Below are 12,084 nucleotides of genomic sequence, written 5' to 3' on the forward strand. Positions count from 1 at the left end.
TCCCTCTTTGTATAGAAAGAGAAACTTAAAAAGGACAGTAGTACCCCATAGCTGTCAGATGCGGACAATGAAAGGAAAAGTACACAAAATAAGATGTCTATGAGGAGTTTTTACTGCATAGATTTTAATTTTAATCTTTTCTTTTTTTTTTGCAAGAGGAGTGCTATTGAAGGACAAATGACTGCTTGCAATTAGACAAACAACTGGCAGTGACAATTGCACAAGTTTCTTCCTGGCTTTGTTGCATAGACTTTGGATGGGCTCCTTGAACTTTAAGGTGTTCCATAGAATAGCAATTATCAGACCAGTTCTTGTGCTGCCCCTGTGAGATAACTCAGTTATTACTTGTCATTGTCTTGGCTGGCTGCAGGATGAAAGGCTTAGGTCAAGATGTATGAGCTTATGGTATATAGATGTGTGGAAATTAGTGCAGGACTAAATGAGAAAGAAACCCTGATTTACTAGGCTAATTTTTCTTTTCCTTCCTCCCCACTACTGCTTTTATACCCCACAGGTTTGTGTAAGCCATTTTCAAATCATCCACGTCTTTTCTCTGGGGCCCCTTCTGAACGTGAGCTTGTTTTTCTGTCTCCACTGTCTGAACAGACCTCTCTCTGCTCCTGCATCTACCTTCTGTTTGGTTTGTGTGCTATGCTTATGTCTTTACTGAAGCCTGAGCTCTTACACAGAGCTCAGCTTTGGACATGGCTGAAGTTCTGGAGCTCAGGAGAAGGAGAAAGGAATGGGGAAGAAAAACTAGGTTCCAAAATGGACATTTTGCTGTGTGTATGAATTTTTAGGAGGTGGCCTTTAGGTAATGAAGAGGAAATATTTTTATGTTATAACAAGAAACAGAAGTTAATTATATTTTCTGAAGGGGGATTTTTGCAGGAGCATTGTCTTAGCTTAAGGTACTGGCAAAACATGACTTCAACCTAATTTAGAAAGATTGGGTTTAGATCTTTCTCTTAGCCTATGCAATATGCAACTGTGCCTGTAGAACATAGAAATCCATTGATTCAGCATGTCTTCTTTGTCTGTCATTGAAAAGGTGTGTATGGAAGAGAGGGGTGTCTGCATATAGTTGTTTTCATTTTGCAGGGATGATTATTGGAGATTCAGTAGCTGGCATTTTTATTTCTGAGTTAATATCAAGTTCTGCCTTTTTGTGTTTACTGTTTTTCCAATAATGCTGTCTAGCTGAGCTTTGAGGGAAAAGGCATTGTTTTTGTCTGTGCACAAGGGTTTCTGCACTCAGTTCACCTAAGTTCTCATAGCAGCTGAATCGCATGGAGCAGTGGGTTCTTGTTTAATACTCATATTAAGCACTGTGGTATTGTTAGAAAAGTCTACTGCAGAAAAAAAAAAAAAAAGTTGTTCCTTAGAGAGGAATGATGTGATATGTGATCCTGGCAGATACTTCTTACAGTGTCTGTTAAATGTTTTGGGGAACATCTATGACAGTTTCTAGCTCCTGATATTTCTTCAGTCTTTAGATCTCAAGGGGTGTTTCATTTATTAGTGAGGTCAATGCTAATTTACATTCTAAAGAACAGTGTTTTGCTACTATAAGATGGGGAAGTAGAGGCACAGAGTTCAAATGAGGTTTCCTAGGTGATTCAGCAGGTCAGTGCCAGAGCTGGAGAAAGCTTCTCTGAGGTCATTACATCCACTGAGAGTACTATTTAATATACTGACTAAATAATTGGATGATGTAAAAACTACCACCTAGCCTGTACTATCTCTTATTGTTTCTGAATGTGTCTCAGGAGTGCAATTATAAGCAGCAAAACAGATACTTCCTAAACTCAGAGAACAGAACTATTTCTCTATTGCCAAAGAATTATGAATTCCATTGTTTCATAAATTAGTTGGTTGACTATATTTATTAATGTGAGCTAACTCGTGTCTTCTATGGTACTCCAGTGCAAAAAATGCTGATGATTTGACGACACAATCTGTTATCTGAATTTCCATTTCAGATGCTGCTCATTTGATGTGGTTTGAAAGGCTTTATGTGTGGCTACAGTGCTTTGAGAAATACATTTTATACCCAGCCATAATACTGAATGCACTCACCATTGATGCTTTCTCAATTAGTAAATACAAGAAGCTTGGTACACAGTAAGTAGATTATAACTCAAAGCATGCGATTAGTAGAATATTTGGTTTTAGACTGAAGACTGAAAAATTGAATTTGTTTTTAAATAAGCCTATAATCTTGTCACAGTTTGCTTTCATGCATTTTAGCTCAAAATACAATAATCATTGGCTTTGCTGCAAGAAAAATGCTAAACTACCTTAGCACACTAAAATGTGTCTCCACTGAGAGAGAATGAAATTAAAAGATTAAAGAGCTATATATAGATATATATGGAAGGTCTAAATGTCAATTAAAAGCTAGACACACTATATCAGGCTGCAGGTGTTTGATGGGCATAAACTCAGTGGGGTAACTAGAATTAATCAGATGAAAATGAGAAATCTAGCCTGGATATCAGGAAACATTTCCTAACTGAGGATTTTTAACACTATGCTGTAGTCTCCCAAAGGAGTTATCAGAAGCTTCACCACACAAGTCTTTTAAGGCTGAATGAAATATTAAACAGTGTAGAAAGGTGGGTAGTCCTGCATTAAGTGTGGTTTGAAAAAGGTGGTGGTACAGGTTTTGACAAAGTCTGATATCTTAGATATTAAGCAGAACTGGTGGTGCTGAGCCATGGTCTCACAGTATGATCCTTGCAGACATCCTTTTATGGTTTTATTTTAGTCAGTGACTTGCCTGCTGCAGATATTCAGCAGGCTTGGTGACTGCAGTATCCCCAGTGAGCAGAGTTTCTGCAGTCTTTTTATCAGAATGACAGTGATGCAGATGATAAAACAAAGGCACAGCCTTGGAATGTTCCAGTAGCAAGAAAAACTGCTGGGAGGAGGGAGAGAGTTCCACAATATCCGTAATAATGCAGATTCTTAATTTCAAATATTAGATAAAAGAACTTTGATGTAAAAATTGTGTGTTGATTTAATTATTTCTATCTCTTGAGGAGCAACACAAGGTTAGGGACTACACAACTATGAGGAAAAAGCAGCCCCTGCTTTTAGGCAGCCCCTTTAGTTTGAAACTTGGACTAGAGCATTGGTGAAATTTTCTGCATATTTCTCCTGGACAAATTCTTTTGCAGAGAGACTCTCACCAGTCACTCATTGATAACCCCTGTAGTTCCCCACTGACCTTTTTTCCCCCAGGCACTTGGTAGATGCTACAGCCAAGGTGCTTCAAGAGTTCAGGTGTATTGTCTAGGGTGACACTGAGTCCACACTCATCCCTCTATTTAGTTCTGCAAGGCTGGGAGAATTAAAAGTAGTCAGAATGCCATTTGTTACTAGCTAGCAGACGTGACTGAATACATGCACGGAGCAAATATGTAGGGTTAGGAAGGTGCTATTTTTACATAGTCATTCCTCCAAGCTAGATTGCACTTTAAAGTATCACCTCCCTCAAGTGTTCAGAAGAAATGAGTCAGACCCCCAGAAGTCTTCAGATTAAAGAAAGTAATTACATTTGTCTGCCTCTGATTGTTTGGCCTGTGGGGGAATACCTCAGCAGTCTTTTCCTTCCCCATCCCCCTTGTGTCTGTGTGATCACCTGTGTAAAACCTGCTCTCTCCTTTTCCTTGTAACTCTGGTCTATCCATGAAACTCCCAGTATGCCTTTTCCTCTGGCTCTCCTCTTTAATACATTCTCCCTACAGCTGCCATCCAAATGCCACGTGCAAAGCATTCAGCTTCAGATCCCACCTCTTTCTGAACTCTGTAAACCCACAAGGCATCCTGGATTCTCCATGCTACTTCCATATACAGTGTTACTGAGGGTTTTAATGCATAAATATCTGTTTTCTGTTGCTGGAACATTCCTTAGTTATTGGCCACCCAAGGATCAGACCACATCATGCTGTAGGGAAGGGAAGACACTCTCCCACTCTACACTCTGTGTCTGAAAGTGTCTGAGGTGGTACATTTTGTGGGGTTTGATGTCGGAATTTTCCTCAAATTGAATTTATCTTTTAAAGAAGCTTCACGTTGCTTTGTGATTTAAAGGACTGCAGCAGTTTGTTTCTTGAGGAGGCAGAACAGCTCCTTTATAGTCAGGAGTTTGATTGAGCTTTCCAGACCCTGGTGTGCTGGTTATTAATAGGACCCATGCTGACAGTGCCTGCCCCTGCTACCTGCCAAAGAGCCGCTGGAAATCACCCCCCTTCTCACACTCCCTTACATCTTTCCCAGGAGTTAAGGCCCTGGGAAAAGCACCTTGTGTGGCAGTATTTTTAAAAAAGAAAGAATAATGAGCAAATTATTTTCTGTTGCCTCTGAAAGAGTTATTTTGTAAAGTGTCATTCTTTGGTGAAAGTTTCATCATGGTAACAGGCACAGTGGCAAAAAAAGTCTTCCTTTTGCTCTATAATCTATAAGTTTCCATGTGAAAATTTCTCCATGTTGCAAGAATTTTCTTCTTTCTGATAAATGAAATACACAACTGATTCATATAGAATACACTGGGATGGCTTCTGTTGGCTTCAGAATCTATTCAGCTTAGTCATTAGATTTTCCATTCAGAAATGTGAGGCAAATTGAAAAGAACAGCTTTGACAAGGTGGAAAATAAGGGCAGCTTGGTGTTTCATTCCAACAGCAATGCCCTGCTGATCCTTTAGAATGACCAGCTCTCAAAATAAAGTTGCACCTGCATTACGGGAGATACACAAAAATTAATAAATGCCACATAAAATAAAATCAACCTGGAAACTAGGAGTCTTGCTAGGATGGTGAAAACCTGTTGAGAGCTTTCCAGCCTGCTAAGTGTCAGTCATGGCAGCAGGTATTCTGGCTAGCAGCAGGATGAAGGAGAATCTTCCATGCATTTTGCAAATACCTGGCCTACTTTCTCACTCATCATACATTGAAGTCCCCACATTTTGGAAGACATAGGTGCAACACAAGTTCTTTTGATCTGATGAACTACTACATAGAATAGTCAACTTTCTGATCAAGAACTGTGGTAAGAATTTCAAACACTTCACATCTATGTTTAATTCTATCCAGAATTTTGGCAGCACATAATGAAGTTACAAGTAAAATTATAAATTCTGTCATCAGGTGAAATTTCTTGTAATAAAAAAAAAAATTGAGTTTAAGTTTTGTTTTTTTTTTTCAAATTACAGTAATGTATTAATGAAAGTGCCAAGATACTTCCTGGACTGAAATTTTATTGTAAGAAGGATATAAAAATGTCTGGTCTGGATTCTTGGGTTTTAGTAGTCAGTACTACTCTTTTTACTACAGAGTTTGTTCTTTTTTACAACTTACAAATGTGTCATAATGGTAGGGGAAACATACAAAATTTCACATAGGTAAAAATAAATGTGATGATTTCTGGTATTACTTCTGTATCCTTTTAATAAATAAGATATGTAGATTTAGATATGCATAGCAATTTAAAATACATCTGGTACAGATATTTGTATTTAAGAGCTTCTTAACTTAATGCCTTATGACTTGATTAGGTTTTTCTCTCTGCTTTTCTTACAGCTGTGACATTATCCTGATAACAGTTGCTGGGATGAAACTCCTCCGTTCCTCATTCTGTAACCCTATTAATCAGTTTGTTACTTTGAGCTTTACTGTGATCTTCTTCAGATTTGACTACAGAGACATTTCAGAAAATTTCTTGCTGGATTTCTTCATGATGTCCATTGTGTTTCATAAGGCAAGTTTTAGAGCTCTTATAATTTCTTCAAAAAAAATTTTTTTCAGTTTCACCTGGCTGATCAATACGTGTTAGGATGTTTTAGAAGTAATGAATGCATACATAGACTCAAATTATTGGTACTATAGAGGAAAAAAATCTGTTAGGTTGAAAAAAAGGCTTTGATTAAGTGTTTTTTCTGGCTTTGTGCAATATGTTTTTCATCTACTTTTTGTTCACGTGTTGCTGTATAAAGTTCAGAATCGTTGTTTTCAAGAGGAGAATCCTCAATGAGTTTGAAAGAGCCTCTTGGGTCATTAGTGCAAGACTGCCCTCCAGATCAATCGCCTGGTGTTTTTATCTCGGTTTCCTTTGAATGCCTCTAGTGGTTGACTCAACAACTTCCTTTGGGAAATTATTCCATTATCTAATCACCCTCATGATAATAAATGTTTTCCTAATGTCAGCCTTAACATTTTTCTTTTCCTATTTTCAGTCTGTTATCCTTGTGCTGCTGCCCTTAACCTTAACCTCAGTACTCCTTCCTCTCTATTACATTGTTAACTCTTGAAGTGTGCTTCAGTTGAGTTTATTTAAAAACTACCAAATCCTTTCTGCATCAGTCAGGTCAGACCCTGTCTTTATTTGGAATCTGAGCTGTTTCACTGAAAGAATTAGGCCTAACTGGTACCTTGAGAAAACATGATAAAGTACTGAAGATTTGAAAGTATTCATCCAGGGGTAATTCTAGTGAGGTGCTTGGTTTTGTTGTTCTTTGTTTTATTTGGGTTTTCTTGCTCAGGCTTCTTTGCTTGGTTTCTTTTTCTAAAACATTCCTACTGTATGGGTGGGTATGACCCAGTTAGCATCCCTTAGCTTGTGAGAGAAGAAAGACATGGTTCCATATTGATTGCTGCTTGTGCTGTGGAGATATTTAGCCCTTCTACACAAGGAGCATCAGCTCATACTGCTGTCTATGCTCACCTGGAAGTTTCAGGCTTCTTATGGAAAGGTCCAGTTAATTTGGATTACGTGGGGAGTTCCTAGTCATTTAGGGAAAGAATGAGTGAGAAATTAAATGCTTTTCTGGTTTATTTCTGTGCTGCTGTAAGGGAGGATGAGAAAGGAGGAGTCACAACTTGGTGAGGTAACTTGAGCTCACACTTCTTGCTGAATTCTTGGCTCACACTCCAGCAGAAGCTTCACCTGCTTCAAGCCTTCACCCTCAGAACTGTTGTTCTGCTTTCTCTCTGCTGGGGTGAGAAATCAAGGTTTGGGAGGAAGGGCAGAAGAAGAGGAGTAGAAGAGATGAGACAAAACTCTGCTTTAACAAGATCCCCTCCACCATACTCTGATCCTAAAAAGGACTAGGGTAATTTTTTAAGCTTCTTAGCTTGAAGTGAAAGATAACCAGTGAAAGCAATGCAGAGTTTGCTCGCATTACGCCACTTTACAGTATTTGTTTCATTACCATGTTCCCTAGAGAAAGGGGTAAATTTTTGACTCCTGAGAAGTTTATCACCACTAAGTCCCATGTCTGAATGATGACTTTTTTAGTCCTAAAGCTCATTCTCTAAAAACCTCTTTACAGGATCAAAAAATTAGCATGCCAGAATTGAAAGTTCCACTATTTGTTAATTCTTTTGAAAATGTTGACCTCATGAGCATATCACAAAATACTGCTGTAAATTATTGCATGCTTTTGTAAGAAAGAGATATAAAGTCTTTTCAGTAGGATTTTTGTAGAGTTACTTGGGTAGATTGAAGCTGCTGTTTACGGTAGAAAGACTAGTGTTAGCAATGAGAATGAGATAACAAAGGATGCTTATTAAATTAAGCAGAGATGTTTGCTAGAATAACTACTGCTCTACTGGACTGAAGGCTGTACTGCAGACATGTTTTGAAAATGTGGTTTTAGCACTGATCTTCCATCTTATTATCTAACAATATCTGAAATTTTGCAGGTCATTAGTTCAGCAAGTGGAATTGTCCTTGTTCCATTAAAAATTCTAAGTCAAACGGTTGAATTATTTATATGACAAAAGCACATGCACCATTTCACAATGATCATTAGATCCAATATGAAAAATAACATTGCAGATGATAGCAATTAAATTCCTTTTAATTTCAAATCATAAAGGGCATAACTTTTCTTTACCCTAATTAAGTCTTGAGCTTTAATTAGCTCAGCATTGTGGAACTTCAGTAAAGGATATGATCACTTGAGGATAAAGATGATGTGTGTTTATTTCATACAGCCTCTAAGCAAGCTGCATCCACCTTTTTTCCTAAAAGCTTTATGGGTCTTCACAGATTCTGTCTGTATTTCAGTCATTTTTATGTTTGCACTTACTTTTTAAAATACAAACAAAATCTGAAATACTGTCTATTACTGTCACCTTTAGCTATGCAGTGTTCATTACACAGCCATGACTGATTTCTGTTTGCACGTTGAAAATGTCACTTTGCCATTCTCTTAATTAGGGAACACTAGAAGCGCTGTCTTAGTCATAGTGATGGCAATTTTTAAGCACGCTTACCCCACAAAAAGCTTTGCATGCTTTCAAAACATGGTGATAATATTTTTTTCTTCTACTAGGCACTGGGGAAGAAAGACTCTAAATTCAACAGAAATTCACAACTGCACTAGTCACTCTTGAGGCAGATTATATGGAATAAAACTTTGCTAATAATGTTTGGTAGAGTATTTCTAAACAGCTCACTGATTGTGCTTCCCTTGTTTTCCCCATTGTGCTGTTAATTTAATGTAATTTAGTCAAATCAGAAACTCCAAATGAGCATACTGCTCCCTGAGCAAGCTGGGATACGGAAGTCCGAATTGCTGCTCACAGATTTTCATGTCTCTTAGCCAAAACGCTCACACTAAGGTAACACAGAGAACAAGAGAGTCTACTCAGTTCTATTCCTCAGATTTTTTTTGTGTTTTTTGTCTTTTTAACATCATAAGACTTACTAATGTGACACAGTTAATTCAATTCTTTAAAAAAAGTGATTAGCTGTTTACATTTCGACAATTCACGGAATGTGAAAACACTAAATGTTGATTTAGGCATATGCAGAGTGTGCTATTTTGTATTTCAAATTGCCTTGGGAAGACAGCAAGATAAACATTTAGGAAATATTTTCTTACTTGTTTTTGAGAATAATTGCAGCTTTTAATTCAAGTGAAACAGGACTTCTCCATCTTTCTTAAACTAAGACTTTCCATGTAGGAAAACCAGGTTGTGACCTTGACTACGACTTGGGAATCTTCTGTCCAAAACTCCTGTTGTCTATAATCTTTAAATCTGAGCTGAATGGCCTTTTAAAAGTTTGTGGTTGCTCATTCAACGTGTGTGGGTGTAATGCTCTGATGTATATTCTGCAGGAAGTAAAACCAGATAATCGAGACAGTCTTGGTCTGCATGACTCCATGTAAACTTTTCAGATGAGCCAGTTGTTCTCTCTGGATGATTTAGGAGATAATATCAGTGCAAAGGTTAATAAGAATGTTCATATTAAGAGAAAATGGAAACCCACAAAAAAAACCAAAACCCCAACACCAAAAACAAACAAACAAACAAAAACCCACAAAAAAAGTGGAAATATTAAATGGTTTGGAATCAGTTCAGTTGGAACTGATGAAAAGATGGACCTTTCTCCCATGATTTTGCTGTCTACTGACATAATATTTAACTGAGGAAAAGCTCTAACATATGCAAAAGCTATCAGAGGAAGAGCACATATATGGTTAAGTGACATCATAGCTCATCCAGTCCATTTTTCTTCAGTGTGATAAAAACAAACAAACAAAAAGTACAATAGTAATGTACCCAGCACTGCCTTCCGTGGCAGATGTGTGAGATGCATTTGAAGGGAGTCTGAACTAGCTGCTCAAGAATGAACCGGTGTTTAAGTGTGAAGTAGAAGTGAATGCAAATCATTCAAACAGCAGGGATATCAGTTTGGAACTGGCTGAATGTTAACAAGGATGCTCAGGGCAAGACTTGTCCCCAGCTCTTTTGCCGTCGTCTGTTAAAAATGCGGTTTTCCATTTCATCCAGTGCCACAGGCATCCTCTAAATTTTGCTGGTGGAAAGGAGTCATAGTATCTCCCTGAACTGCCTTTGGAACCTCAAGCAGAGCTGATGTTGAGCTGAAGGAGCAAAGACAGCAAAAACCTCTGTACTGTGCTGTGGATACTCCTGACTGTAGTATGCTCTTGGCTACTACAAAAGCCTAGCGGGAGGTTCTTGCCAGTCCCTTCACTACTAGAAGCATGCTGCTAAACTGGCTCTTACCAGCAACTTTTTCATCTCTATTGCACAAGTGAGAAATTATACTTTTACTTTGGAATATGGATTTTTGACAAATCTGTACAGCTTCCTTTAAGCCTTAAAGAGTGAGCCACCCCTAGTTTACCCACTCATCTACCACACAGATCTGAATGGGAATGATAAGCCCAAGTGCCATTAACCTTCAAATGTATAGGACTACAGCTTCTTAGCTCTTTCACTGTCTTATATGTTACTGTCAGGTAGTTTAATGGCCTCCTAATTTGTGTGTGTGTATGAACTAATTAGCAATACAAAAATATGAAATCACCTTATATTTTCTTATCATCACGTCTTCTGAGGGTTCTGAATTTGTCTTCATGCATAAGGCAAAATAATCAAAGAAGCAGAGCTTGTTAAATTTGCCTTCATTAACACTGAATTTATTTGCCTAAGTACTCTTATTCCTGCTGAGCTCACTTAAATATACAGCTTCCCTGTTTGATATTTTTTCTTCTTTCCCAGAATACATTTTCCAGCTAAAAAGGAATCCACATTTTTATAAGAATTTTTTCTCTGTCTGTATATTCTTTCTCATATAGTATCCAAGACCACATGTTTATGAAAGATGATCTTTGTCAAAGTAGATCCAGCTAATGCAGCCAGTTTGTAGCAACCTGGCAGACCTTTGCTGATCAGGCTTAACTTTCAACATCTGCAACACAATCCCTTGGACAGGAAAGAAATTGTGTGTCATCTTGTTTTCCTTCATTTTATGAGAAAGTGTTGCCAAGTGCATTGACCTTCTTGGTGCTTTGTTGAAGTCAAGTAATTAACCTATTGGATCTTTTTATTGCCTTTGTGGCAATAAAACTCTTGGTTATTGGGCATGTCTCATTGATTTAGGTGCCACTTGAAATTCAAACGCCTCACTCTTTTTCCTTTCCTCTTCTGATTTTCATCCTTCTCTAAATCTGATGCTTCACTTCAAAGCTTCTGGGTCTAAGTCGTTAATTCATATTTTAATCCATTCCTTGCCATTTGTGCATGCTGAAATCCAATGTCTTAATCATCTGTACCCTCTTGGCTCACAGCTGTTCTCTCAATTTTTGATATCTGGCATATAAACCCTTTTAAGATACTTTCTGCTGAGTAAAATACCCAAGGCTACATCTGATATTTGACAGGATAATCCCAGTGGTATTTTCCATAGACTCCTTAACTCTCTTGGACACTGTACAGTTCATGTTGCCTCTTAATATTGGAGGAATAGTTTAATTGATTTTTCATTCAGCCTTCTGTCACTGACCTCTTTGTGAGACTTCATTCATTGCACTGTTCCCAATTTACATTTTCTCTCTCTTTTTTTTTTTTTTGGTATTTTTAAAATTTTTCTCTAGAATGGGGCACGTGCATTTGGGGGTTCAGGGAGATGTGCACCCACTCCCTGGGTCAGTGTGGCTCAGTAGGCACTGAGGTCTATGTTCATGTGCATTCATGCTGATAGAGGCCTGTTCTGTCTCTGTTGATGCAGGCACTCAAAGAGAAATCTGGAGTACTTCAGTGCAAACTTGGAATTTTTTCTTATGTCCACTTTTACCACAGAATGCTAGAATGGCTTGGGTTGGAAGGGACTTCAAATATCATCGAGTTCCAACTACCCTGCTATGGGCAGGGACACCTTCTACCGGATCAGGTTGCTCAAAGCCCCATCCAGCCTGGCCTTGACCACTTCCATGGATCAGCTTCCATCCACAGCTTCTCTGGGCATTGTTCCAGTGCCTCACCACCCTCCTGGTGATGATTTCTTCCTAATACTTTATCTAAGTCTCTTTTAGTTAAAAACCATTCCCCCTTCTCCTAACACTTCAGGCCCCTATAAAAAGCCCCTCTTTCCATCTCTTTTGTAGGTCTCCTTTTGGTACTGGAAGGCTGCTTTAAAGTCTCCCTGGAGCCTTCTCTTCACCAGGCTGAACAGCCCCAGCCCTCTCAGCCTTTTCTTCATAGGAGAGGCACTCCATTCCTCTGCCCATCCTCTGGACCCACTCTAATGGGTTCATGTCTTTCT

The 12,084-nt window shown here is 38.3% G+C and overlaps 1 protein-coding gene across 2 annotated transcripts in view; it reads left to right on the plus strand.

Annotated features, from left to right (window-relative positions):
• PCNX2 (pecanex 2) overlaps positions 1 to 12,084 on the plus strand; it is a 154,662-nt gene that overhangs the window by 74,595 nt on the left and 67,983 nt on the right. For both annotated transcript variants that reach the window (XM_038130803.1, XM_038130805.1), the window contains 2 exons: positions 1,983 to 2,124; positions 5,586 to 5,763. In XM_038130803.1, coding sequence (XP_037986731.1) covers positions 1,983 to 2,124; positions 5,586 to 5,763 — 320 coding nt within the window. The remainder of the gene's footprint in view (positions 1 to 1,982; positions 2,125 to 5,585; positions 5,764 to 12,084) is intronic.

The sequence above is a fragment of the Motacilla alba genome, chromosome 3 (genome assembly GCF_015832195.1).
Source record: "Motacilla alba alba isolate MOTALB_02 chromosome 3, Motacilla_alba_V1.0_pri, whole genome shotgun sequence".
Classification (NCBI taxonomy): Eukaryota; Metazoa; Chordata; class Aves; order Passeriformes; family Motacillidae; genus Motacilla; species Motacilla alba.